Consider the following 27,735-nt stretch of genomic DNA (forward strand, 5'->3'; position numbering starts at 1 on the left):
TCAGACGTTCTCTTACTCTCTGGCGCCTCACAACCAGTGTCTCAGCCGATGGAATGTAGAGGGTGCGGCTTCGTGAAGCCATCCTGTCAATTCAGGGGATTTGCCCACGTTTTCTATCATGTGATGTATCTGGGGCACACCAACATTTCGGATTTACGTATCTACATTTTTGATCCCCTTATTTTGAAGAAGAAGAAGAAAAGACAATACATCCTGATATATCATGCATTTCCGTGGAAGCTTTTGTCGTATTTACAAGGGTCCTGGCCTCGGATAGAGGATGAAACGAGAATGAATCTTTGACTGTAGAGTAAATTTAGGTGCAAACAGAGGATAACGTAATGAAACTTGGTCTAAGCAGCAACGTGTCTATATATAGGCGTTGTATATAAAGGTGAAATCGACCTCTCACAATCGACTTATTTGTTACTTGCAACTGCAACTGCAACTTCAAGTCCCGAACAACTCCAGGAAACGACGTCACAGTGTACAGGGATCAATCTGCACGGAAACTCAAAGCCGGCCTATCATGGGCGACTTCGGTGATCCTTTGTAGCAAGTATCCGCATTAACCCCTTGACTTGACTTGCGTGTTGCTTCATTCTTGACGATTGCATTACAGCCAAGCCCTCACTTATTGTTTACGTACCGCCATATGATCGCTTTTGTCCAAGATCTAACCTGGCCCTACCTTAGGTACAGAACGCGGTGCGGTATCAGTGGAGACGTTAGTGGTGTACTGTACCTTTTTTTTTGGGTTCAACGGGGCTGCCGCGACGATTTCCTCATCCCACAGTCCAAAGAGTCCACTCACTCCAAAAGGATCTTGACACTACCTACCTTACCGCTACGGGCCTTGACACCCAATTGGGACCCTCGAACCACATGCCTTCCGTCACCGGGACACACTCCATCTTTTCAAATACTTGTTGGTCGATAATAGGAAAAATCTAACCTACCTACCAACCTACTAGCCTAACTCACTCGGTGGTTCAACCTTCAAGTCGCAACCATTCCCTCACCACCGCCCCACGACGATCCCTCCTCTCTTCCCGGCGTTGCACTCACCACGTTTCAAACTCGCATCAACGACGCCTACCCGAGACGAGGAGGGAGTGCTGCTGCCTCCCTGTTAGACGGCCCAGTCTCGGTACCACAGTATCAGCACCAGCACCAACGCGATAGCAGTGCAAATACGAGCACCAGCGCCCACCAGAGCGAGCAGTTCGAACTCGTCGATTATCCTCCCATCCAGGCTCGTCGAGACGCCCAAGATCGTGAAGCAAGAAGACAGGCCAAGCGAGACGATAAGCGCCGCTGGCTAGAAGAACAAGACGAGATGAAGTTCTCTCACAGTATTCAGTTCAATGCTGTTCCAGATTGGAGCAGCCATTACATTGCATACAGCAATCTCAAGAAGCTGTATGTGTTGCTAGTATTGTATTCAAGCCACACGTGAGCTAATATTGTCTTCTCATAGAATCTACAGCCTCGAAAAGACCGCACATCAGGCACGCGGAACCACTGGCGATGCCGAATCTCGACCTCTTATAAACCAAGAAGATGCTGAAGAGGTCTTCTCTCGAGCTCTTGGTGTCGAGCTGGAAAAAATATGCTCATTCTACGTCGCCAAAGAGGGCGAGCTGCTCGAAGAAGCGGCGCAACTGCTACGCGACGTTGGCGATGAGGCCGAAGATGCCATTGCCGATAACCGTTACCTTCGCAGGCTCTCTGTTTCATCAGCCCACCGTCCTGATGGTCGCAACGGCTTCCGCTCAAGAAGCCCTCGGAGCCGCAGCACCGACAATGAAGAGAGCGCGAGCGAGGAGGAAGATGAGACTACTGGACTTACAACAAGGCGACGGAGCAGCGGAGGCCGCAGGCGCACACTTCCCAACATCCATAAGCCGCGTTCTGAAGATCTGAACGCTTCCTCCGAGTTCGGTCGCGATATGAGGAGGCACAGCACCACAGCCGACGAAAACGATGACCAAGCTCTCATGTTCTCTTCCGGCATGTTTTCGTCTGGTATCATGCTCAAGAAGCGCATTATCGGCCTCTATGTGTCACTCTGCGAACTCAAGTCGTTTATCCAGCTTAACCGTACCGGTTTTGCCAAGGTGCTCAAGAAATTTGACAAGATCCTTGATAAGGAACTCAAGGGTCCCTATCTACGAGCCCATGTCGAGACAGCCTACCCCTTTAAAGACGAGACGAAGCGTGTTCTCGAAGACAACATTACCAAGATGGAGAAGGCTTATGCTGAGATAGTCACTGGCGGAGATGAGGAGCTCGCTCGCAAAGACCTTCGTTCGCATCTCAGAGAACATGTTGTTTGGGAGCGCAACACCGTGTGGCGAGATCTTATTGGTATCGAGCGCAGAGCTGAAGCTGCAGGCTTGGGACAAGCACTTCTCGGACAAGAAAGAGGGAATGTCACAAGGAGGCTGCAAGGCGACGAGGCCAAAGCCCCCCGAGAGACCCAGTTCCGCACACCCTTTGGCAAGATTACCTTGCCTCCATGGCTCGCTAGCTCGTCTCTTTGGACACTGGTTGCCTGTCTTACTGTGTTCTTCCTATTGCTTCTGCTCCCCATCATGGAGAAGCCCGAGCAACAGAACTGTCTGGCAATGCTTGTCTTTGTTAGTCTGTTATGGGCCACCGAGGTAAGCTTTCCAGCCAGGAAAATAGGCGATTGACCATTGCTGACCGTTTTAGACCATCCCCCTTTTTGTGACATCATTACTTATCCCGTTCCTCTCTGTTGTCTTGAACGTTGTTCGTGATGAGACACCAGGCAAGCCTCAAAAACGTCTCGACTCCAAGGCAGCCACATCTGCCATCTTTGCTGCCATGTGGACGCCTGTCATCATGCTTCTTCTCGGTGGTTTTACTCTAGCAGCTGCTTTGTCCAAGTGTACTATTGACAAGCGACTGGCGACTCTTGTTCTTAGCAAGGCCGGCACTCAACCCAAGACTGTGTTGATTGCCAACATGTTTGTAGCTGCATTTGCGTCTATGTTGATTAGCAATGTCGCAGCTCCTGTTCTATGCTATTCTATCATTGAGGTAAGTCTGTCCAATGAAATGGATCAAGGCTCAAGCTGACAATTACACAGCCAATGCTGCGAACATTGCCCTCTGATTCCAACATGTCGAAAGCTGTCATTATTGGTATCGCGCTCGCTTCCAATATTGGTGGGATGCTCTCACCCATCGCTTCTCCTCAGAACGTCGTGGCAATGGGCATCATGCAACCCGCGCCCACGTGGCTGCAGTGGTTCTTCATTGTCATTCCTGTTGGCGCTCTCTCGATTGTTCTGATCTGGCTCCTCCTCCTGGTTACCTTCCAGCCAGGTAAGGGTACCACGATCGCCCCTATTCGGCCTGTCAAGGAGAAGTTCACTGGGCTCCAATGGTTCGTTACTATCGTCACCATTTCTACCATTGCTTTGTGGTGTGCCAGCCACCAGCTAGAGGCCGAGTTTGGAGACATGGGTGTTATTGCTATCATTCCCATCGTGCTGTTCTTCGGTATCGGCTTGCTAACCAAAGAGGACTTCAATAATTTCCCTTGGACCATCATCATCCTTGCAGCCGGTGGTTTGTCTCTGGGCAAAGCTGTACGCTCGTCTGGTCTGCTACATACCCTCGCTGAGATCGTCTCTGAGAAGGTGGAGGGCATGAGCCTGTACGGTGTCCTGGTTGTTTTCTCGACTCTGATCTTGGTTATCGCAACATTCATCAGCCACACAGTCGCTGCCCTTATCTTCCTGCCTCTTGTCTTTGACGTTGGTGTTGCTATGGACCAGCCTCACCCCAACCTGCTTGTCATGGGTGGAGTGCTCATGTGTAGTGCAGCCATGGGTCTGCCAACCAGTGGATTCCCCAACATGAGTAAGTTTCATGCATTTTTCTTTACCCCTAACAACTCAATTCTAACCTATCATAGCTGCTATCATGAAGGAAGACCCGTTCGGTCAGCGTTATTTACAGGTCAAGCATTTCATTAGCCGCGGTGTGCCCAGCAGTCTTATTACTCTTGTTGTGGTCGTGACTCTTGGTTATGGAATCATGCAAGTCGCGGGACTTGACTAAACTAAGGGTGTTGATATATGTGTTGCTGTTTTTGGTGTTGGAAATTGGGTGTTATTTTACATCGGTTCTCAGGTGCATTGCCATGTTCATGAGTGTAGATCAAGCGCCGGGATTCATAGACTGGAAGCTATTTTTATTTTTATTTTTTTGTCTATTGAATAAGAAGTGCTGCGAATAAATGTTGTTATATAGCATTTCAATAGATATCATTAGGCTTAGTTCTTCCATCTAATATAGCTGTTAGTGCGGGTTCGCACTGTTGCACTGTATGATTGTAATGCAAGAAGCTCTGGCCATCTATTGACGTCGTGGTTGGCGGCATGACCGTGCCACCGGATACCGACTCCCAACGGACTACCTGACCTACCATTCCTGTCCATCAAATTACCCAAACACCAACACTGACTGTCTATCTTGCGACTTCATGCTTCATACTTGTCGATAGCGTCTTCTCCTGGCAAATCGTGCGCTTGGCTACCTCTGGGACCGACTGATGCGCCTCTTCTCCCAATAGCCTCTACAGCTTCGAGCTGGCCAGCGCCATGCTCTCCGCTTTCACAGCTCGCCCTATCATCGAGCTGCGACAAAAGGATAAGTCCAAGATTGAGACGATACTCGCTCAAGGTATGCGCATACCTCCGTGGTCTCGCTGCTCTTTTACCGCAGTTTCTACGACACCGACTAACTAACTCTCGGCTCGTAGGTGACCGCGTTCTCGTCGGCCTTAACAATGGCGCACTCCGAATCTACCGTCTAAACGAGCTTTCCGACCCACCTCAGAATGGTTCCGCTGATACAAATGCCAATGGTTCGTCGTCTGCGGCGGGCGAAAACCATAATACTCCGCAAAGGTCGGAAAAGCCAACTGATTTGATGCGCGAGGTGGAACGCTTCTCGACGCGAGCAATCGAGCAGCTGGCTATCATAAAGGACGCAAACACGATTGTTTCCTTGTCGAATTATCACGTCTCCTTTCACGATCTCAAAACCTACGAACTTATTGAGACCCTCAGCCGGACCAAGAATGCATCATGCTTTGCGTCAACATCGAACATTGTCAAGGATCCGGACACGGGAATCCCCGAGATCGTGAGCCGGCTGGCTGTTGCGGTCAAGAGGAAATTGCTACTCTGGAGCTGGCTTGAGAGCGAACTTTCTGAAGATGTGGACGAGATCGTGCTGCCTGAGTCGATTCGATCAGTAACATGGGCAAATGCGACAAAATTGGTGTGTGGTATGAATGGCGGGTACGTCATGGTCGACGTCGTAACATGTGAGGTCGAAGATATCGTGAGTCCGGGTTCGGGACCTGCAGCTGGGCAGACGAGCCGATTTGGTGCAATGAGCAGTGCTGGTATGGGATATATGGGATTGGGAGGTTATATGCCTAAGCCTTTGGCGGCCAAGTTGGCCGAGGGAGAAATGTTGCTCGCAAAGGATATTAACACACTATTCATCGATGATGACGGAAAGCCCCTCGACAGACGGCAGATTCCCTGGAACCATGCCCCTGAGTCCATAGGGTACTCGTACCCATATATCCTTGCCTTGCAAGCGCCTTCAAAAGGCTCCCTGGAAGTTCGGAATCCTATAACATTATCATCACTTCAGAATCTATCACTACCTGGTGCTTCTCAGCTTCACTTCCCGTCACCCACTTACAGCTTAGCACATGCCGGGAAAGGTTTTCACATCTCCAGTGAACGATGTGTCTGGAAGATGGACTCAACAGACTATGACTCTCAGGTTCAGGAACTAGTGGACGGTGGCCACTTCGATGAGGCTATTAGCATTCTCGAAATGCTTGAAGATGCACTGCTAAAGAACAAGGCGCAGACACTTCGCGAGGTCAAGATGCTCAAAGCTGAAGGGCTATTCAAGAAAAAGAAATATCGCCAGGCGATGGATCTGTTCAATGAGGATACCGTGCATGCACCTCCTGAACGAGTTCTGAGGATGTTTCCTCCATCCATTGCTGGAGAACTATCTGCCTGGGCCGGCCGCGAAGAGGAAGAAGAAGAGTTGGATGACACGCCAGGAACACCGAAGAAAACTAATGGCACGCGTCCCACCACCCCTGAACCCGTTGAACAGGCACAGGAAACCCCGCAGTCAAGCAAAGGAGGCTTCGCCAGATATCTTACCGGAAGTTATAGGAGGCCCCAATCGGATACCGCATCCATCCTCTCAAAGAAAGATACAGCGGATGGCGATGATGATGCTAGTATGAAGGAGACTCAGTCAAACGATGATCTGCCTTTGAAAGACAAGGACTTGACGAACGCGGTTTTGGAGCTCAACAGTTACTTGGCTGGAACACGTGCTCGATTACAACGGGTGATTGATCCTGTTACTGGAAACCTGAAACCTCGAAGTGATCGAAATGGTTCATCAGAAGAAATAGCAGAGAAGTTTCTGCGCATAGGGCTCGATGATTCTGAGAAGAAACTTGAGGAGGAGCTCCGAAACACCTTTCGTTTAGTCGACACAACTTTGTTTCGAGCATACATGTTTTCTCGACCAACTCTAGCAAGCTCTCTGTTTCGAATTCCCAACTTCTGCGACCCTAATGTGGTCAACGAAAAGCTTTTGGAACACAATCGCTATACTGAGCTGGTGGATTTCTTCTACGGTAAGAGGCTACATAAGGAGGCTTTGGAACTTCTACGACGATTTGGAGCCGCTCAAGAACCCGACGAGGCCGCACCAACACTTCACGGACCGCAGCGCACCATTCAATACCTCAAAAATCTGCCACCGTCAGAAATTGACCTCATCCTTGAGCATGCAGAATGGACCCTCAAAGCCAATCCAGATGAGGCCTTGGAGATCTTCACAGGCGACACAGAGAATGCGGAGACCCTTCCACGAGAACGGGTTGTCTCCTTCCTACATGATGTTGATACACAGTTGGAAGGACGCTATCTAGAGCATATCATCACCGAGCTTGAAGATATGACACCAGACCTTCACGACCGATTAGTTGAGCTCTATGTAGAAAACTTGAAGAAGATGGACAAGGGTGACAAGTGGGATGAAATGATGAATCACTTCATCGAGTTCTTGAGACAGCCGGGGCAGGTTTACAGTCTCAGCAGGGCGTTTAGATTGATTCCCAGAGATGGTAAGATTCATATACAGTTACGTGGTGATCTATACTGACTTGCATCGACTTAGACCCAGTATTTTACGAAGCACAGGCTGTGGTATTGAGCAACATGAACCAACACAAACAAGCCCTTGAGATCTATGTATTCAAGATGAAGGACTACCAGAAAGCTGAACAGTATGTCGTTCACCTGTCGTTCCATCGGCTCAGAAGCTAACTTTAGTAGATACTGTAACCGAGTCAACTCGACTCAAGATACTGCTCCATCACCTCAGCCAAATGAGAAGAATGAAACTGGAGAGGATCCTGAGACTTCTACACCATCTATTTATCACACCCTTCTATCGCTCTATCTTCAACCGTCACCACCCAACAAGCCCAATCTAGAACCAGCACTGGACCTTCTTTCAAAGCATGGATCACGTCTCCCAGCAACATCAACTCTAGGACTCATTCCAGACGACCTTCCCGTTCGGTCACTTGAGTCTTACTTCCGAGGCCGCATTCGGTCGGCAAATAGTCTGGTCAACGAGGCAAGAATCGTCGCTGGTCTGCGACAGGCTGAAGGCATATCTATCGCGGCGAGGCTGCACCTTGGTGACGATGTACAGGGAGGGCAAGGCGGGCGTAACAGGCACGTTGCCATCACAGACGAGCGGCACTGCGTCGTGTGCCACAAGAAACTTGGGGGAGGTATGCGTATTGGCGGGAGCGTTGTGGCTGTCCTGCCGGATAACACCGTGGTGCACTACGGCTGTTTGAACCGGGCAACAGGGAACAAAGTAGACGCATCCCAAGCGCCAAGTTGGGGTCGAGGATTTTAGACGATTCGTTTATGCTGGATGGGAGCATCGTTTCGGAGAGCATTTGCATGGATTGGATCAGTGGTAGCCAGTATGATATTTCTCAAATACCCTTCATATTCGAACACATCTTGCTGCTGAAGGGTTTGCAGTCGTTCGCGAGAAGTTGGTTGCCTCATTCCTCCCCTTCCTGCACCTCCTCGCCATAGTTCTCTTCCTCTTTGGCCTCGGCCGCGGCATCTCTCGCCTTGTCCTGCTCCATTCGCGCTGTGAGCTCTTTATTGATAGTGTCTTGAGTGTCGGCGACAGAGGCGCGCAGAGCCTTTAGGTATGACGACTTGTCGGCCGTGGAGGTTGGAGATGAGATTGCAGGAAGGGTGTGAGCAACCTTGAACGGTTCACTCGCTGGGGAGGTGTAGTCTGTGGTGAGAGTTGGTTGCGACATTTTGGTTTTGGTTATTGTGATTGGCGTTGGAAGAAGATCGAAGTCTAGACTTGGATGTGGTGTTTTGACGACGTGGGGTTGTAGAATAAGGACCCCACCTCCGGTGTTCGCAGAGATGTAGGGTGAGCAATGACGGAACAATATATCATGAAACGAGTTTAATCACATAGGTAGCCTACAAGATCCAATCCCACATCAAGCGGCTGAAAGTTTGCAATCCTGTATTTTGGCCCAGTCTCCCTTCAGCCATTATATCCATTGCAATAAACGTGCTTCAAAAGGCAATTCCGTTCTAAAAGCCATGTTAGTCAGCGAAGTGGTTTGATGAAGGATAAGTAGGTCAGGTAGGTAGGTAGGTAGGTAATCTGGTCAACTCCAGGTTAAGCCGATAACCACTTCAAGAGCATTCAGTATCTCCACATCCGCTCAGCATTGATAAGAACTCTCGATACCGTCATTCTCATCAAGGACAAAGCGACAACCGCGACTCAACCTCACCAACGCCGAAACAAACCTCAAACACCTTTCGTGCCTGGGACCCTGTCCATCCGGGCTCGCATCTCTTTGGGTCTCAAGATGCAACGACGGCCCAGGCGCCGCATAAAACAATAATGCAACCCTCACGCTCTCAACCCCGCGGCCCCGGCAGCTTCGCTCCTCTATCGAGCTCATCCGCCCAACCCTCGCAGCTTTCGACATCATCGCGACCTGCTCTGCGCCGAGTAGAGACCTCGGACGATGAGGATGAGACACCTCGGCCGTCCATCACAATACCAAAGTCGCGACCGCCTCCTCAACCACAACCATCATCTCCTGCGACCCCGATATATGCCCAGTTCACGACCCATGGAAACTCTAGCACCGCGAGCTTAGGACATCACAACTTTTCAAGGCCGGCAAACGCACGATCTGTGACCCAGGGATCACCGGCCACACTTGTCAAGGGCCATGCGCGCAAGCATTCGGCGACCCAAGGCTCATTCGAGCCTACGCTACCATCTATGAGTACATCGAATCTTTCATCCCACCTCGGAATGTCACATCACAATATGTCGACCGCTTCAGCATCCGCGGCAGCGGCTGCTGCTGCCGCCGCCACAGCCTCCAATGTCAACTTGTCGGCAAGTCAGATTGCTGCGCAGGCTGCTGTCATGTCGCACCAGAATCATTCGCGCCAGAGATCGCAGACCGTGCCTTTCCCTGGCGATCAAAACGACGGAGTGCGCCGCGGAAGCGGAAGTAAGGGGCCTACGAGTCCCCCGATGTTGAGCTTGACGGAGGCGAGTGCGCCGCGGGACAGTGGGTTTGGCAATCATGGAGGACATGGTGATCGACTGGGCGGGCCTCACTCTTCCGCTGCTACAGCTGCCGCCAATGTCGTGTTTCCTCGATCTGGACACAATTCCCCGAGAGCGTCGCCTCAGCCATACTCGCAACCACCACCTCCACCCCCTGCGTCCGAGAAACCGTTCAAGGCAGAAAAGCCAAAGGTCAAGCTATTCTCCCGCCCAGGAAAGATTAGCACAAAAGGTGATGCGAAGGAAAAGCCACTGCCAAGCCCAGGAAAGATTGGCTCGGCTCTGTCAGCACTTCAGCGTGGCAACTTCAGCACAAACAGTCTCGTTGACTCGAGCAATCAGTCCATATACAACCTTACCAACTCGTCTTCAGCCACGATCCGGCCTATCGAAACACCCACCGAGGATAGAGAAAGGGACAAGGAAAAAGGAAAAGAGAAGGAAAAGAAGCACCACTTTCTTTCACGGCAAAAACACAAGCTCAAGGATGAGTATCATCTCCCACTATCATCAGCTGCCAGCAATTCGTTACCAACAGATCCCAATGCGCCAAACCCTTTGTATAACTTCAACATTCCTCCGAGCCCTGGCCCCAACTCCTCTACCTTTGCCAAGGCCAAAAAGGATAAGAAACTCGGTGAGCGATCCGACAGTCGCCTGGAGAGCGAGTCAAGTTTCAATTTGCAGAGTGAATGGCCAGGACCAAGTAGTCTACCGTCTCTGTCTCAGCAGTCGACAATGTATGATCCTGTCGATCCCGGAAAGCTCGGTCTTCACAACCACATGTCGCTGGACGATGCGTGGCCGTACCTGAAGGCAAAGCTATTGGCCATATTTGAAGGGGAAGACCTGCGTCTCCCAGTTGAAGACTTCAACAGAGTTGTACAAATGCATATACAGTGGTGCATGCATAGACGCTCACCAAATACCATGTTGGAGGATCTTCGAGAGCTCTTACACACGGGGTTCTTGTCACTTGACCGGACATTACGTCAAACCCCAGAAGACCGATTTATACCAACGTTGGTTGAGCTCTGGATGTTTACCTTTACTTCCATACTGCCATATATGCAAGCCGTCTTCCTCCCACTCGATATGGAGGTGTCAGGGTGCGGTACACTTATGACCGGAGAGCAGGCACGGGACTTCTGGGGCGGAGCTATAGCATCTGCATCTACTTCAGAGAGACCAGCCCGTGTGGCACCGGCACCAGCAGTTCTCGATGTTAGGAGGCTGGTGCTCATCGCCTACAGGGATACAGTGATTCTACCGCGGTACGAGACACTCAAGACAATATTCTCCCGACTATCTCTTGAGTTCCTGCCCTCGTCGCTTGCAAGTATGGCCATGTCTTCCCCCCCTGAAGCATCACTGTCTACCTCTCCTTCTGAATCTTTCGGCCGACCCGGCACAGCTATGTCTCTCGACCCGTCTAATGCTTCGTATAACTCTACGAGTACAACTCTTCTTGGTGAAGGATCGGCAGGCGGCCGTAGCCGTGCGATCAGTAACGTCAGCTTCGGCAGCCACGGGAGTGATGGTGGTCTACGACCATTCACACCGTCTGGTGGCGGAATCCCACCACCGCCTTCTCTAGGCAGCCTACGGGAACGTGAGCAGAATGTCGAGGACTCTAAGCACATTACGGAGATGGTTGGCCGGATGCTGCAGTGTATGAGTGTTTTGTCGGGCGTGTCGGCGGGTGATGCAGGTGCAGAAGGCAATGAGAGGGTGGTAGAGCTATGTAAGATGTTGAAGCTAAACTGGCTTGGAAGAGGAAGGACAGGAAGAAACAGGAGAGGCATGGTAGGCGGCAGGGTGAGAAGGGACGATATGAGAGTTGAAGTTCGTGTCTAGCAGCTTACGTGCAAGTTAACGCATGGCATGGTGATGAGCAATGTATTACAATCTATGAACCAGCATCCGAACTGCAACCTCATCCCTAAGAATATGAATTTCCAGATATGATGCCAAATGAGGGCCCAAGACCAGCTATTCAGCTAAGTTAGTCCCTACATGGCAAAGCACAAGAGGTGGAATGTAGCTAGGCGAGCTTAGCACTCAGTCATGACCTCAGTTGTCATGATAAATTACCATCATGACACTACAAGCATGTACAACATCACGAGAAGGGCACAAGCAATATTACGGAATTGAAGGCGAGACACAAAAATCATGATCAGGTTTGATTATGCTATCATACTTAGAGCGAGAAGTGGTCTCCATGGCAACATCTAAAAACTTTTTCAGTTAGCTTCATGACCCATTAAAAGATAGTCGACAGCAAGAGTGAAGATATGGTGTTTGATCAGACATCCAAGGAAGAATAAACCCTCATCTGTCCCAGAAAAGGCTCGATCGGGACTCGAGTGGAAACTGCGAATTAAGAGGAAATTTTCATCATGCAAAACGGAGTAGTTGGTGTGTGGAATAAAGATGAGCAGAAACTTACGTTAGTTCTCAAAAACCTTCGTGAAGCTGCTGGGTCAGTTGTATGGTAATAGCACATTATTCGAATCTGTAACAGCGATGTTAGCAAGGCTGGCAAGGTATGTGTGTGCTAGAAAGGCTGAGTGTGGTTGTGTAGTCAGACGTTGATACTGGCAAGTAACAGGCCTAGGGCCCGAATACAGAACTTCTTCATGGTCGATTCAGTTGGGAAAAGAAGAGTGTAACTAGTGTCATCATGCAGAGGGGAGGCAGTGCTGGGAGGTAAAAGTGAGGGGGTAGTGATGCTTACCATTCAAATGCAGACTGGTCGCGAGGCTGCAATGAAAAATTTGCTAGCCAAACAAACCGCCAAAAGCAAACATCCATCACAACCAACACATCGGCAAGTCGCTCAAGCGAATCCGTTCAAAATCAAAACAGCTGCTCCAGAAAGACAGTCGTCGTACGATCTCGCGTGTTGTGCTGATGTGAGGAGGTAGGCAGAGGCGTTTTGTTGTTGTTGGGAAGGGTTGAAGCTTGCAGGAAGAAAATTAAGAGCCGCATCGAGAGAAGATATTGAAAGACAGTGCAGGAAAATTTGTCATTTGCGCAGCACTGTGCTGGGTTCACGTGACCGGCATCCTATCCTCTTTCGATACTAGCGGCGGAAGCCAGTTCAAGGCCCTCTTCAATATCGCGATAGATGCATGAAGCAATTTGTCTTGTCCTCCACCTGTGATGGATGGATGGATAATGGATTGTCTGTCTTAGAACCAGCTCGTTAGCGGTCTCATGTCATGATTCTGTGAGATTCTGCCAACTTTTCTTATTGAAAAGTGTGCTACCTCAGTATTGCTTTTTTTGTGGAAGTCAAAATTTGATCACTCACTTTTTTTTTTTGTGTGTGTGTGTGTGTGTGTGTGTGTGTGTTTGGAGGAACAGCCAACACAACACAGTTGAAAGATCAATGCCGGCACGTAGGCAGGCTGGCAAGTAGGTTGAGATTTGGGACATCCCGGTTCTAGGGACCTTCGCGTGTCGTCAGGGATCCAAGAGAAGATTCGCTATAAGGGGGGAGTGGCTTCAAGTTTTACGTATAATATTTTTCTATCGAGTAGCTCATTCGAAAGCTTATTGAGACAAATTAAGGGGACCAGCAGCTGTCAGGTTTGTGTCCTTTATTGGCTGCTTTGTTTCGTCAATGCCGGATCCGCACAAGTCTCATACTTCAATAAGAGCATAAAAATCCACTCTTATCTCGGGGCTCTGGTCCGAATCCACCGACGAGTTTATCCACTCCCTGTCCGTCAACGAATCAGAGCCGTTTCTGCAACTATGCAACCCCACCCGCCCAACTCTGCCAGATGCAAAGGTCCAATGGCTCCCCCAAAAGTCTACGACCCAGAGATTGTGACAGAGAACGAGCGAGTTGAGTGAGATCTCCCCTGGTCTGTAAGAGCAAGCCCGTCGATCATTATCGAATCTCTATCGGCATCGAATGTACCTCGACGCAGTCACTGCCACCCTGAGATCTCTTGTCTGAGAGGATAATCGCAGACAAGCCAGCGAGATCTGAGATCTAACTTACTTTTTCGAACTCACACTCTCTTGGTCTTATACCGACGGTCCACGCCTGGGTCGACAATCCGCTTGCTTGCCTTGCTTCCATGGTTCCGTCTAACTAGTCCACAGGCTCCCTCTTAGGTAGACTACAACTGGACAACCACCAGCACCCTTCCTTTACTCGAGTGTCTGCCAACTTCTCCCACTTCTTTTCTCCTTCTTCTCTTCTTCTTATTTTCGACAAACTTTCAGCTTGGCTGAATCTCAAATTTACCAACCACCCCCGTCACGTCAGATTCCGACCCCGGTATCTTGCGTGCGCCCTCTGCTTTTCCTGTCGGTCAGCTCAACGTGCGTTCCTGAGTACCGGGTCCGCCGTCACATTATCAAAGCCCAGCCCAGCCCAGCCAGGCCCTTAGCAGAGACAGCCCAGGCAGAGCAGACTTCAGGAACCCAGAAGCAGACGACAGTATCCGCTGTACAGTTTTGTACCATACCGAACCGTACCCGTACCTTACTGAACGTAATCGCATCCGCGGGAGATCCTCCAGCCCAGCCCAGCCGAGCCGCCCACTCAACCACGGCCCAGTCCCCGTCTTGCCTTGCAACTCCCATTCTTTCTCCCCATCCCCGTACTGAAAGCGGATCAACCCTCTTTGTGGCATCGCTCCCGTGTCTTCGCATTGCCTTCTCCTGGGTCCCCGTCTTTCGACAAATCTACCATTTCCTTTCTCAACGCCTCGATTTGCGCTCTTTTGGGCCTCATTTTCCCCAAGCCGTCCCGTGGTTTACTTCTATCGACCTGTTCGCTGGTCCCGGCCTTTGGAATCTCGTGACGTGCCAGTCGCCCCATCGTCGCCTTATTCGCCCACGACCTCCTCTTCCCCCCCGTCGGCCTTGCTCTCTCTCTTGTCCGCATTCGCAGCGCGAAACCACACCACCAAATAATTATCTCTTCCCCTCGCCGATGCCTTGACGGTTCCTATCGCCTTGACCCTTTACGATTTCACAGCGGAGAACTCAATAGTCACACTATTGATCTATATTCCCCTTGTCGTTTTTGGTTTCCGTCACGATCACTATCGCACCGTGCACCTGGTCCTGTCTCGTCGCGACACGCGAAATACCTATTATAGACATCCTCAGCCACTTCGAGTATCCGACAATCGTCTTTCGCGCACCCATTCGCGTCGTCTGGCAATCTCTCTTCATTCTCATCGTTCGACGTATGCGATAGTATTTCAACGCGATCGTCGATATCCACGCCGTGGATAATCGACCCGACTACTTAATCATGATGGCAACAAGTATGGGCCCAAATTTTTCTGGGCATCCTGCTGGCATGGGGCATCCAGGTGTCGCCGGCCACCCCATGGGACCTGGTGGCATGCCTCACAATCCAGGTCAGCAAGGTGCTCCTGGGGGGATGCCTCATCAATTCGGAGGACCTATGGTCTCTGCTCCCGGAGCACAAGTAAACCCTGCCCTCATGGGCGGTATGCCGCCGGGTGCGAACCCAAATGCTCATGCTTTGCAGCACCTCAATCCCACCGCGCAGCAGCAAATGCTTCAGCAACAGCTCCAGCAACAACATTGTATGTGATATTCTACTGGCACTGTCCTTAACATCCCTGTCTCTGCGCAAGCGCTAATTGGCTCGTTGACAGTTGGTAATCCGCAAGCGATGGCTGCGATGCGACAGCAGCAGCAACATCTACTTCAGCAACAACAAGCGCGACAAATGATGGCTCATCAAGCCTTCCAAAGCAACATGCAGAGTGCCGGTATGCCTATCAACATGGCGACTCAGTTTGGCCAACTCAACCCTCAGCAGCTCCATTCACTCAGAAGAGGCCTGACTCCGGTAAGTCATGATAACCAAGCTGTCATTGGCGTCTTTTCAGCTAACAAATCAGGGATCGCATCCTCAAGCGATTATGGCCCAGCAGCTTGCTCTGCAGCATCAACAGCAGCAACAGCAGCAGCAACAGCAGCAACAACAACAACAACAACAGGTTGCTCATGCTCAGCAAATGCAAGCTGGGCCTAATCCAGGCCAACAGATGCAGATGAACGCTCAGAGCATACAGGCTATGCAGCAAAATCAGCTCGCTCTTCAAAATCAGATGGTTAACCAGCAGGGCCAACAACCCCAGGGACAACCTCAGCCTCAACCTCAACCACAACAGCAGCAACAGCAGCCTGGCCAGCAACAGCCTCAGCACACCCCTCAGCAATCATCGCAGGCTGGCACACCCGCTCCCACTGGACCTCAAACACCAGCTCAAACGCCCAGCTCAACTCCCGCTCAGCCATCCCAACTTCCACCTGGCCAGAGCCAACCCCAGGTGCCACAAACTCCTGCTCAACCACAAGCTCAACCACAGCCTCAGTCCCAGGCACAGTCACAACCGCAGCCACAAGCCCAGCCTCAGCAGCATCAGATGAGCGCCACAACCGCGCAGCAACTCGCAATTCAAAGCCAAATTCTCCAGCAGCGACGAGATAGCATGAAGGGCCAGTGTTTACTAAAGCTGATGCAATTCAGCGAACACTTGAGTGGCTTTCCCGTAAGATATATCGTGATAGAGCCCGCAATGACGAGCTAACAAGAGATCTCTAGGGCTCAAAGGGACGAGATGACCTCTCCTACTGGCATGGCTTTGTGATGCGTTTCTTCTCACCAAATGGTGTCTTTCGTCATTCATTACATATCACGGACGCCGAGGATACGACCGATAAGCAATATGAAATCGCTTATCCTGCCATTGCTCGATACTTTCACACGCATTTCGGCAGTGGGGTGAAAAATATGCAGTTGATCATGGATAAGGGTGTGACAGATCGACCTCTTCCCGGCGATTGCCACTGTATCGAGAATTCGAAGGCCAGTTTCGTTTATTGGTTCGAGACTGGATCTCACGTAAGACATTCTGAGAGGTCTGAGTAAGTGAGTTATTAACATGGTGATAGTTGGTCGCTAGTGGTACGCTCCGAGCGCAATTCGACGCTGAACAAAAGATCGAACTTTTCGAGTTCCTCACCACGGGTCACGACGAATTCATATCACGGAAACAGGTCATTGATGCCGCGAAGCCCGCCCACATGTGGATGAAGGAATGGCACAAAACTAACTCACAGGATGGCAAATCACCCGAATTGTCTAAGAAGGGCAAGGGTCGACAGTTGAAGTCACCTCAAACCCAGCCACCAGAGGTCCTAGTTGACCTGCCGGACTCGGCTGTCAACAGCAAAGGTGTGACTGAAGCTGTCTTCCAGTTTCTTGAGGTAGGGACAGCTCACTCAACGTAAGTAAGAGTGACGCTAATGAATAATGTCCAGATTGTTGAAGTGATGGGACAGATGAACCCATTATTCCAATTTTACCATTCGAACCCCGGCCTAGGACCGTACCAAGCCCTCGATCAGTATGTCTCAACACAGATCAACGGAGTTGCGCCCAATATGAACGGTCAACAAATGCCCCCCGGGGCCCGCACACCGAGCTTTGGACAATTTCCCATAGGTGCAAGCCCAGCCGCGGCTCATATGAATCTCCCTGGATCACCACACATGGGCAGCCCAGCACCCGGACACATGCAAGCCCCCGGAATGCAGATGCAGCAAAGCCAGCAGGGCACTGGCTCTAGCGGCCCCAGTGCAAACACATCCCCCGCCTCGAACAAGCGACGACGGCCATCAGCAGTGAAAGAGGAGGATGGGTCTGGAGCACCTACGCCTGCTGCCAATGGAATGCCACGTAATGCCAAGCCACCTACACCAAGGATGCCAAAGCGTCTCAAGGGAAACCCGCCAGCCCAGTAAGGGATGGGCTGCTTCATCATCTCGCACATCCATATATTTGAGTGTTTTATTCAGCATTACTTTGCATGGTGGCGTCACTTCGTGTTTGATTTTGCCCTAGGCCTGTCTGCGGGAAAGATATTTGGTTGTGACAGGATGAAGGCATAGCGAAAGACGTGTATTTCCGCGCACATACAATGTTGGCTATGTTTGTCAATGCATAACATCTGCTCCTGGGAGGCCCCTTCTTGGAGTCCACCTCTTCACGGTTCAGTCATCTTTGTCTGGGCAGTGGATTAGAGACACGGATGACGAGACCCACGCATGTTGCTGGACCATGCACATAATGATAGTAAACGACATCGTCATGGGCCTGTTTTCTGAGCATCAAAGCCCACCAATAGAGGGGAAGGGGGAGATCAGGGGATTAATTTGGGTAACTTGGCAGAAGTTACCTACTCTTGTACTCTTGTACGACTACACAGGCCTGGGGCACTGGTTGGCGTCGAAAGTCTTGGCTACCCTTACTTGTTTTTGTCATCTGCATTTGCCTTTATCTTGTTTGTTTATCTGAAAAGGACGCTCAGCAAGTAACTAGGTGTATATGGTGGGGGGAGTCTGGAGACACTGGTGGATTGGTCGAGCATACTATTGTCGTCAATGGTCGTGTTAATTAAGAGCTAAAGACCAAAATCATGAGGCAGAGGAGCTGAGGTTGTGCTGTACCGTGTTGCGTTGCGTTGCGTTCCGTTGCGTTGCGTTGACTTATGAGCAGTCTGATGGCGCGAGGATCATGGGTTTGTTCAGATTATACCTAGGCTAAATATGGAGTTTGGTCTTTACGATATTAATTTGAATTGCCTTTCTGGCCAAGTCATTGGTATATGTTAGTGTTGACGGTTATGCTGCTTGATGAGTGTCTAATAAAGCAACGCTTGGGGCAGAGGTTTACTGTGTCACATAGTGCAACCTCGAAACCGATATTGCACGAAGCAGAAGTGAATCAGAGCAATCTGATATGAACCAATCTTTCCAGGCATTGGCTACCGAGAAACCATATCCTTTACCCGGTGCTATGCTGATATCTTGTATCGCTCGTGATGAGATAGCACTTTAGACAATTCATGTAGCATTTCCATGAGCAAATGAGATGATGTTATCGATACATTTTGATGCGCGGATGAATAGCATATTAGTTCCCTTCCCTGGAATATTCTTGCTTGCTCTTATTGCGTACATCAAGTTCCAACAAATGTCCCTCCCTCTGCCCCTAAAGTGCACCTCGCTGGTCGTCCAGCTTCATCGTAATGTCGTTGATGTCACAGTCCTTTTGAACGATCAGTACTCAATACTTTGGCCGGAGATGGAGCTGAGTGAACGTACAGGAGTATGTGCTCTCAGGCACTATTTTTGAACCACCAGCCAGAAGCCTTCTTGGCCGGGAGGTGCTCACCACGAACGGAGATGTAGCACTTGAGTGCGCCTCTAGACGCAGCCATCATTTCCTTGAGAAGAAACCACTCAAGCTCAGAGCGAGCCATGATGTCGGTCTTGGTGACGAGATCGCGATAATGCCACTCCTTGTCGCTAGGTCCAAGCGGGTAAATCTTGCCGCCATATGTCCAGTACAGCGTGGCAGAGATGAGCTTAGGACGGCGGACTTGGCGACTGAGACGATTCTTGCTGGATGCCTCGACAACAGGGAGCTTTTCCCGGAGAAGGTTGAGGAGATGAACCCTGGAGGTATTGAGAGGAATGCTCAGAGGGGTCGGGAGAGGATCCCATGAGCCAGTGAGAGTGCTGTCATGGCAGGGGTCATGGACAATGAGATCAAACTCGAGCTGTGAAACTGGTGGGAGAGGCACAAGAGGTTTTGCATCACCTGGGGGTTTGTCGGCTGAGCTGCTCAGAGCTGAAGGGAAGCTTTTCACCTTGAGTGGGTGATGCGCAAAGGGCTCTTGGGCAGTGATGAACAAGTCCATGGCTGAAACAGTGAGTTGGGGCGAAGATAATGATGATGAGGAGGATGAGGAAGCGGAGGTGAAGTGTGTTCTCCGGCCGGGTCGTGTTTTATCTACTATGCCCGAGACTCAGCTTTTAATCAGTGAGGTAGATGCTTTGCTTCTGATGAGCGCGCCGGAAAGGGGTGAGTGTTGGCGTGAATCTGAGCTGGCCAGGGGCTGGCAGTGACAACTAGGTAAGGTAGGCTGAGATGCTTCCGAACAACACACAATCACAGTCACAATTTGAGATGTTCCATTTACAGGCTTCAAGGGCTTCAGATACCATCATCAATGGATTGAGAAAAAATCGGAATGAGGATGTCCAATGCTTGATATCTCTTTACTGCTTGACCACTTGCAAACCGCCTTATGCCTCCGTGTCATCAGGCTCCACGCTTACAACTTTAGGCATCTTGGGTGCCGGCTCAGAATCAGTTGCCGCAGGGGTTGTATGACTTCTTGATGCAGCTTGCTCAGGCACGGTGGTATTATCCCCAGTGTTCGAGGGTTCAGACGCATTGGTGTTGATCGCATCCGTTGAGGAGGTTGATGACGGTAAAGGCTCACGAGTGGCAGGAGTATTGTCAGTCGACTTGTTCTGGTTGCTGTCAGTGGTGTCATTTGAATTTCCGCACGGGGGAGTACTCTGATCGTTATCAGGTTGTTGGGCCAGAATTTTAATAGGCACATAACCATACTAGAGAATTCTATTAGCTATCTCCTTCTCCTCAACCACTCCCTTCCAGCCGATGCACTTACATCGACCAAGATAAAGGCCCCATAGTTATTCGACAATGTGTCCATCATCAAATTATGGAAATCTGGGGCTGTCATATCGCCAAATGACACCTTCTTCACAAGATCTGGTGGTGAAACAGGTCCATCAATTGGACCAATAGTTAGGATTGAGCGGTAGCTTCTGGTGAGATAGAGTGTACAACGTCGAGTATACGCTTCGTGTCCAAGCCCATGCTGTTCAGACCACCAGTTTAAATTTCCCAGCACTGTTTCTCGGGCTGGAGGATAGTTGTAGCAAGCATCGTTGGACGCCAGAACAGTTCCTGCACGGTGGTATATGACCTTGATCCTGATGGGTGGAGAAAAGACAGGCCGATACACCTGAACTAGCTGAACAGGTGTTACTGCGAATTGTGGTAGAACAACCGGCGTCGTAGGTACGTTCATGGGAACTGCTGGGAGAATGTAGTTCCCAAAGATTGGGGGTTGAAAGAGGAAAGCCATCGTCGTATAGTTTTGGGGTAATGAGGGAGTTGACAGAGAAGCCACGATGGTTTCTGGTGGGACTTCCGACTTTAAATACATGGAATGGTACGGCTATCTATGAGCTGTGTAGTCACGGTGGCCAAGTTGGGTTCGTGATTATATGTTTGGTGTTGATGGCTACCTGACTAGGTAGGTGTCGCTTGGTGTCACTCACTACTCTGTTCAGCCTCTGTGAATACATCTCATTCAGCTGAGCCCAGCTCGTGATTAGATGCATTAACAAGGCCTACAACTGTCGTATTGTTTATTTTTCAATAGCCTCTAGGTATGGGTAGATATTCTATTTCATATCATCGTAAAGAGCACTTAGGTGAGTCGACGAGATGATTGCGTTTGACAAGTGGACGAAGCACTCAGTACTAGGTACCCAGACTACCTACTATACGTACCGAGTGAGACACAATAGCAGACGTCTTGATGGAAGAATCTCGACTTTCGTAATGGTCATCCATCTCTGAACTGGCACCAATTGATACAGTAAGTGGGTATATACGTACATTAAGGTAGGTAGCTATGGTAAGGTTACCTAAGGTAGTACTTAGGTGTCTATTATGATAAGGGACCTACTTTCCAGATGACAAAAGCATACTCGCCCATTGGAAGGTGCCACCATTCGCGCCTGCTCTGTGTTTCAGACCAGCTCCTGCCGGCATCGAAATTAGTACCTAACTTCTCCCTTGAAAGAATTGCATGTCCAATATTAAATTCTTTCATCCTCTAACCCAAGCCCTGTCTCTCCCTTACTGTTTGACAATATTGGCCTAGCGCAAATCGCTCTGATTGTCAAATCTAGATTCGGCAATTGCATGACGGCAGAGACAGACAGATCCTAACGTTAGTTAGCAGCTGCCTCTGACGTATCATATCACACTAAGATCGACGGGCCTTCGTGCATTACCTTGGCTTGGCCTTTTTCCTCACCAAGAACGGAGTAAGCCCCCCGCGTCCCCGATAAACTCTATCGATCGCTTGCTGTTCATAAGCTATCATCCGCCAATTTGAGCAGCGTTAGAGCTGTTGTTACTGTTCCATGGCTGTGGAGCGGATTAAGGATAATGACATAGCAAGACGCCAACTGCCCAGGAAATCAATCACTCGTTCAATTGTCACGAATGCGCTTAACAAGATGTCTCGGCAATTGCAATCCCGTGGACTAGGTAGTCAACGATGGTGAATGGACAAAAAGGGTCTTCCGTCCTCCTCCCTGCAGCTTTGTTGTTGGAACTGGGCTCTATCCCTACAGAACAGAAAAGAAAAGAAAAGCTCAACCGAAGCGGTGACAATCAACTTCCTCTTCACCGTCAGACACCACTGGACTCGGTAGGCAGCCAGGTGATATTAAAAAGTTACCAACCCTCCACACCCAGGCCATCGGACTTCCACAACAGGAGCGCCACGTCCTCAACGCAGTCTTTAGTCCAGGATCAGCCTCTGGACGACGCTACCACTACAGCCTGCATTGCACCGGTCCTTCTGTTCCGCGTAATCCGCCTCCTCGACAAATCCTCAGCTTGCCGTGCAGAACAGAAATGCCCTGATACGGACATCGAAGACTCGGTGGCGTGGGTATCGTGTTTTGCTTCTTGCAACATTTGGGTGGCATTCGACATTGATTTCGACTTGGTCAAAACTTTTGGCTTTGATAAACCGAGACCCTTGCTACAAAACCTCGAGATCCGGCCGACATTTCCAACTGGTGTTCCATCGTGTGCACCACTCACCGACCATCTCCTCTTACCTCTGATCACGTCGGTAGCCATGATACAATGAAGGGGGGCGGGCTGCTTATTCCACCGTGGTTCGAATACCACGAGCCAAGTTGCTCTGACTGGGCCATTGTCAGCATCGCCTTTGGCATGACTCTGTGTCTGGCAATCTTTGGTCTCATTCGTGTGGGCATTCAAACTTATCATCAATGGAAACGCGCACAAAGAATTACAACGTATATGGTCTTGATATGGCTTGAGTTGGTCTCCAGCGCTATTATTGGAGGTCTTGGCTGGGGTTACGTTCGAGGAACCATTCGTCCAGGGTGAGTCTTGGTTGCTCAATCTCTATTTTCAATGTTATCAAGCTCAATGATTAACCGCATCACTTCAGGTTTTTGATATACTTCTTCATATGTATGTTCGCTGGCTCAAGATTGCAGTACCGGGCTAATCTCTACAGTGCTCCTTTGGGTATTTCAGATCCATTGCATTATGCAAATCATTGTCAACCGAATAGCCCTCCTCCATGTTTCACCGACCATCGTTCGACGACTGAAATGGGGAATATTTGTTATCCTGGCACTTATTAACATTTCAGTCTTTTGTGTTTGGATACCGGCTCGACTGCAAATTAGTCAGACTTATATCGACATCAACAACATTTGGGACCGAATCGAGAAAGGAATTTTTGCGGTCATCGACCTGGCTCTGAACTTCTACTTTGTCTATCTTGTCCGGTCGTCCCTCATATCATATGGCCTAACAAAATATGTGGTGCTATATCGCTTCAACCTCGTGATGGTAATCGTCTCCATCTCAATGGATGTAAGTCTTCGTTATCGAGCACTTTTTATCAGTTGACTTACACTTGCAATAGATTCTGATCATTGGTTCAATGTCACTGCGTAATACCTTTCTGTATATTAAAACTCCCGTATATTGTCCACCAGCTAATCGTTGTGTCAGATACGTCGAGTTTCACCCGCTTGCATATCTTGTCAAGCTTCATATCGAACTGTCCATGGCCGAGCTCATTGCCAAGATAGTCAAAGCCTCCGGGCCCAACCTCGCTCCTTGTCGTTGCACTTGTCATGACAATCCCAACCATACATTCTTCCATCAACTACAATCTCGGCACAGTGCACCTGCAGCTCCCAGTGTGACTGCACCAACTACTGGAAGATTCCGTCGCTCTTGGCCTATGTCAAATGCTACACGCAGCAGAGAGAAGCGCCGCGGAGGAGCCCGTCCACAAACTCCGTCCTTGACCAAGAAGATGGTTTCAAAGAAGCGACAAAGTACTGAAGATCAGCCGAAACAGGAAGCCTGGAAATCTGACACCAATACCGGTACAGACTGCGCCTCACACCACTTGCCGAGTTCTACAGGACAATCGAACGAAAGTTCACACGATCATAAGGACTGAAGCCATAACGGAAAATCGCGTAAGCGAGCATCGTCCCCGTGTCTCTGAACGTTCTACCCTATAAGGCCAAATCAGATAGTCATGTCTTCAGAGGGTTCAGAAGATATCAGCATGAAAAGCTCAAGAAGGACCCAGGAAAGGCTGAGGGACCTGAACCGCCCTTTCTATAGACGCTGTCTAAGAGGTCGATTGACCTCGATGAGTCTTCAACACTTTGGGTCCGTACAAAAGTCGGCCCCCACCGAGCAACTACCGGCGCACTCTGCCCTTCTTTGTGGTCTCCACCTCGGCGAGCCTGATGAGGTATTGCTGGGGATGTTGAGGGGTTGCTCTCTGATGCCATAATCGGCGCAGGAGCCTACAGACTTCGGGCGATGGCCGAATGTTGAACGATCGATAACAACTATCAGCTGGGGAGATGATGTTCATCCACGACCTCAGTATGTTCTCCCCAGTCGTTATCCCGATTTATTGTACTGGTAGATCATCGTCCCACCCATGAGTTAAGGAAACCGAAATCTTGTGTTTTGTGAGGGGGCAGTAACGAGGAATCCTAGCGATGAGCCGGGACACAATAGCATCCTAAACAGGGAATCACAAAATCAAGCATTCCATGCCAAGCATTGCCACAATAGTTTAAACTTGTCCTCAGCCACGCATTGCTCAACCTCAGTTCAATCAACGGAAAATTGCTCTCATATCTAGCCATCATGAGTTTGTAATTCGTTTTGTTCATGTGTTTCGATGTCACTTTTATAGAGACGCTAATCATTATCCAGCCTGATCCGCTATCAGACAAATAGCAAAGAACGCCGTTGATCCTGTACAGAGCCGTACCGAAGCCCTATCATTGTGTCTTCCGTGACACTATGCCGTGTATGTTTTTGTTCTCGAACCCTAAGTTCCTGCGGATATTGTACGAGCTCCCCTTTTCATAGCAGTAGTCATAGAATGCTCCTCAAAAATGCTTTGCCGTGTCAACGTACCCCTAAATCTGTTCCATATGCCCGCTCATTTCAAATCGTAACAGTCATCCACCGGGCGCATGTTCGCCGTATACTCAATTACAGGTCGTAGGACCCTTGTGAAACTTGACAATGTTGTATATCGTATTACATGACACCAGGGGCTGGATTCTCGTGCTTAGCGGTGCTACCCTTGCCTCTCCAGGTGCTGACAGCAGGAATATTGGCTTCATAGCGAACTTCGTCGGTACCGTAGGCTCCTGGGGTGAGTTTGATCAAGGTGTGTAGTGGCACATTCATCCAGGGGCTCTTAGACTGGTCCTTCTTCATGAAATATGCATATATACATCGTAGCACAGCTTGGTGGGTGACGATAAGAATATCTTCACTTCGCTCCAATTCCATGATGATGGGTTCAAGGCGAATAACAACATCGCGGTACGATTCTCCGCCACGATATCGGTAGTTGTACTTGTCTTCATCACGGGCGGCAAAGTCCTCGGGATATCGGTCCTTGATCTCCTGGTAGGTCAGGCCATCGCATACTCCCGAGTCGAGCTCATCGAGCGCCTTCCACTGGAGTTGATTGTAGTGCTGAGGAAGGAAACGAGAAGTAGCAATAGTGCGTCGCAAAGTTGAGGTCCATACTGTTAGTGGTCGATCATCCTACCCAGTGTTAGCCACATAAAAAAATAGTAGGGTGCGGCTGGACTTACACCAACTGATTTTCGGACGAGCTCAGGAAGTTTTCTGGCATATTGTTCACCACGAGGTGAAAGGAGTGTATCACCGCCAATTCTTCCGTCAATGTTATACAAGGATTCCCCATGCTATAAAGATTGTCAGTGATTAATTTGAGCGTGCAATGGAATCGCTCTTACTCTTGATAGCCAAACTGAACGAGGACGGATGTGTAGATTCATAAGATAGTACACAATGCGACTTTGGAGGTAATCTCGAATACGGCTGATAATGACTTGCTTACCGACATCCATGATCTTGAGGTAAGTAAGGTGAGACTCTTTACCATCAGCGTCAATGGTGCAGTACACCTTTTCGTAGTTGCGAATTCGATTACGGAAATCGAGAGCAGCAGTTTCAGGGTCCTGTCCGCGGTAGTCCGGGCTAGTAGTCTTGACGTCTCGGATATTGGCCATGATGAGTTCTTCGTCGTCGCACTTGCTCTCAACAAAGAGAACCTCGATACCGTTTTCATTGCAGACCTCCAGAACCCACTTGCGACGTTCCAGAGTAGAATTGGTAGCATCGAGAATACCCACAATGCCGCCAGAACGAAACCAGGCGAGCATGTCGGCAACAGCAGCCTCGGCGGCAGCACGGCGGGTGCGTTCTCCTTCGGGATTGTTGATATCGAAAAAATCGGCCGTGGGTTGTGGTGCATCATTACGGCGGTAGTTGCCAACGTTGAAAGTCTGTGCGGGGATGGAAAGCCACTGAAGATATCGCTGAGCTGAGAAGTTGGTCAGCTATGATGGCGCATGATGCAGATGCAGATAGAAATAGAACCTACCTCTTTGGGCGATATAACTCTTGCCTCGGGCTGGTAGACCGACCATGACCACGCAGATCCTGGTATCTTCGGCCTGAACGCCGACACCGTTAGTTCGAGAAGGCATCGTGGCTGACGATTTGCGACAAAAAGGGGTGTAAGTTGGAAGTTGGAAGTTGGCTGGGCGGTAGAATTGAAAGCGGCTGCTACTGAGCAGAGGAATCAAGGCTCACAAACAAGAGCCAGGCACTGATCAAATCTGATGAAGCTCCAGTGCTGCAGAGGCATCAAACAAGGAAGAGAATGAGGCTGGAATGACGATACTCTAATCGAAGACGAGAGATAGAATGAATGAAATGAAATGTAGGAGTCAGGATGTTAGTGGTCGTGTGAGCCGAGGTAGACTCTGTAGTCTAGAGGGGAAGGTGAATGGTGAGTGAGGAGAAAGGAAAGAGCTGGGCGAGTTCTTTCCGACGACTGGATCCGAAGGTAGCCAGCCAGTTGAGATCAGATGAGGAAGCCACGGCACGTAGATGGATGGTATGTTCCTTCCCAATGGAGTAGATTCACGTCGATGCGATGATACGCCAAAAGACCCCAATCGAGTGGCCTCAATGCAACTTTGCTCGATGCAGTAAATAGAGGCAGGCAGTCGGAGCTCTATCCGTCTGTATATGCAGCTTCAGAGGTGAACTGGTCGAGAAGAGCAAGATTCAGATGAATTTGATGTGATCTGCAGTTCAAGGCACCCGGGGCAAGGGAACCAAGACTTCGGGGAGAAGTTGTCTGAGGATGATGTGGGGGATAGAATGAGGGGTCGAATCCCGAGCGAGCGGTCTATGGATGAAAGGAAAAGAAATTGAGATGGATGGACAGCAGCTGCTTTAACTAGTTGCTCTATAGAGAGTAGCAAACCGTGCCTGGGGTAGCGTAGCGAATAGTCCAAGGGGACAGGAGGCCAACGAGGATAAGAGAGGTCAAGTGACAGAAGTCCAAGGTGAAGTAAGGTAAGGGTAGGTATGCAGGTAGCTAAGGTAAGGTAAGGTAAGGTAAGGCAAGGTAGCTCGGGATGAAGATGGAGTCGATTTTGAGGCTAAGAGTAGGGGCCCAACCAGCTGAGTATCACACTTGATACAGTGCAGCTTATCGCTGCTATAGCAAGAAGAAAATACCAGTGCTTTAGTCAAGGTAATCGAGGTTGCTCCATCACAAACACGAAAGAAAAAAATCATGTTGAGCATGCGGCTTGCATCGTCTTTCTCAAGGTCCTGGCTCCATCACGAATGCC

General features: G+C 49.8%; 8 protein-coding genes across 8 annotated transcripts; 4 read left to right on the forward strand and 4 right to left on the reverse strand.

Annotated features, from left to right (window-relative positions):
• Nucleotides 1–655: 655 nt before the first annotated feature.
• J7337_011806 (uncharacterized protein) lies at nt 656–4,098 on the forward strand (the record flags this gene model as incomplete). Its single annotated transcript, XM_044829342.1, has 6 exons — nt 656–696; nt 1,207–1,422; nt 1,481–2,666; nt 2,719–3,069; nt 3,120–3,897; nt 3,953–4,098. The coding sequence occupies 6 exons, from the start codon at nt 656–658 to the stop codon at nt 4,096–4,098; spliced, it is 2,718 nt and encodes a 905-aa protein (XP_044676017.1).
• Nucleotides 4,099–4,640: 542 nt separating this feature from the next.
• Nucleotides 4,641–8,031, forward strand: J7337_011807 (uncharacterized protein; the record flags this gene model as incomplete). Its single annotated transcript, XM_044829343.1, has 4 exons — nt 4,641–4,722; nt 4,802–7,222; nt 7,276–7,384; nt 7,434–8,031. 4 exons carry the CDS (start codon nt 4,641–4,643, stop codon nt 8,029–8,031), a joined length of 3,210 nt encoding a protein of 1,069 aa, XP_044676018.1.
• Nucleotides 8,032–8,185: 154 nt separating this feature from the next.
• J7337_011808 (uncharacterized protein) lies at nt 8,186–8,455 on the reverse strand (the record flags this gene model as incomplete). The annotated part of the gene is made up of 1 exon (XM_044829344.1): nt 8,186–8,455. The coding sequence occupies one exon, from the start codon at nt 8,453–8,455 to the stop codon at nt 8,186–8,188; it is 270 nt and encodes an 89-aa protein (XP_044676019.1).
• Nucleotides 8,456–9,066: 611 nt separating this feature from the next.
• On the forward strand, nt 9,067–11,610 carry J7337_011809 (uncharacterized protein; the record flags this gene model as incomplete). The annotated part of the gene is made up of 1 exon (XM_044829345.1): nt 9,067–11,610. One exon carries the CDS (start codon nt 9,067–9,069, stop codon nt 11,608–11,610), a length of 2,544 nt encoding a protein of 847 aa, XP_044676020.1.
• Nucleotides 11,611–15,043: 3,433 nt separating this feature from the next.
• Nucleotides 15,044–17,571, forward strand: J7337_011810 (uncharacterized protein; the record flags this gene model as incomplete). Its single annotated transcript, XM_044829346.1, has 6 exons — nt 15,044–15,341; nt 15,414–15,610; nt 15,663–16,316; nt 16,370–16,669; nt 16,720–17,034; nt 17,089–17,571. 6 exons carry the CDS (start codon nt 15,044–15,046, stop codon nt 17,569–17,571), a joined length of 2,247 nt encoding a protein of 748 aa, XP_044676021.1.
• Nucleotides 17,572–18,947: 1,376 nt separating this feature from the next.
• Nucleotides 18,948–19,532, reverse strand: J7337_011811 (uncharacterized protein; the record flags this gene model as incomplete). Its single annotated transcript, XM_044829347.1, has 1 exon — nt 18,948–19,532. One exon carries the CDS (start codon nt 19,530–19,532, stop codon nt 18,948–18,950), a length of 585 nt encoding a protein of 194 aa, XP_044676022.1.
• Nucleotides 19,533–19,920: 388 nt separating this feature from the next.
• On the reverse strand, nt 19,921–20,795 carry J7337_011812 (uncharacterized protein; the record flags this gene model as incomplete). The annotated part of the gene is made up of 2 exons (XM_044829348.1): nt 19,921–20,250; nt 20,313–20,795. 2 exons carry the CDS (start codon nt 20,793–20,795, stop codon nt 19,921–19,923), a joined length of 813 nt encoding a protein of 270 aa, XP_044676023.1.
• A 4,289-nt stretch (nt 20,796–25,084) lies between these two features.
• J7337_011813 (uncharacterized protein) lies at nt 25,085–26,574 on the reverse strand (the record flags this gene model as incomplete). The annotated part of the gene is made up of 4 exons (XM_044829349.1): nt 25,085–25,603; nt 25,654–25,767; nt 25,819–26,408; nt 26,469–26,574. 4 exons carry the CDS (start codon nt 26,572–26,574, stop codon nt 25,085–25,087), a joined length of 1,329 nt encoding a protein of 442 aa, XP_044676024.1.
• Nucleotides 26,575–27,735: the final 1,161 nt, after the last annotated feature.

Source organism: Fusarium musae, chromosome 9 (assembly GCF_019915245.1).
Source record: "Fusarium musae strain F31 chromosome 9, whole genome shotgun sequence".
NCBI classification, from domain to species: Eukaryota; Fungi; Ascomycota; class Sordariomycetes; order Hypocreales; family Nectriaceae; genus Fusarium; species Fusarium musae.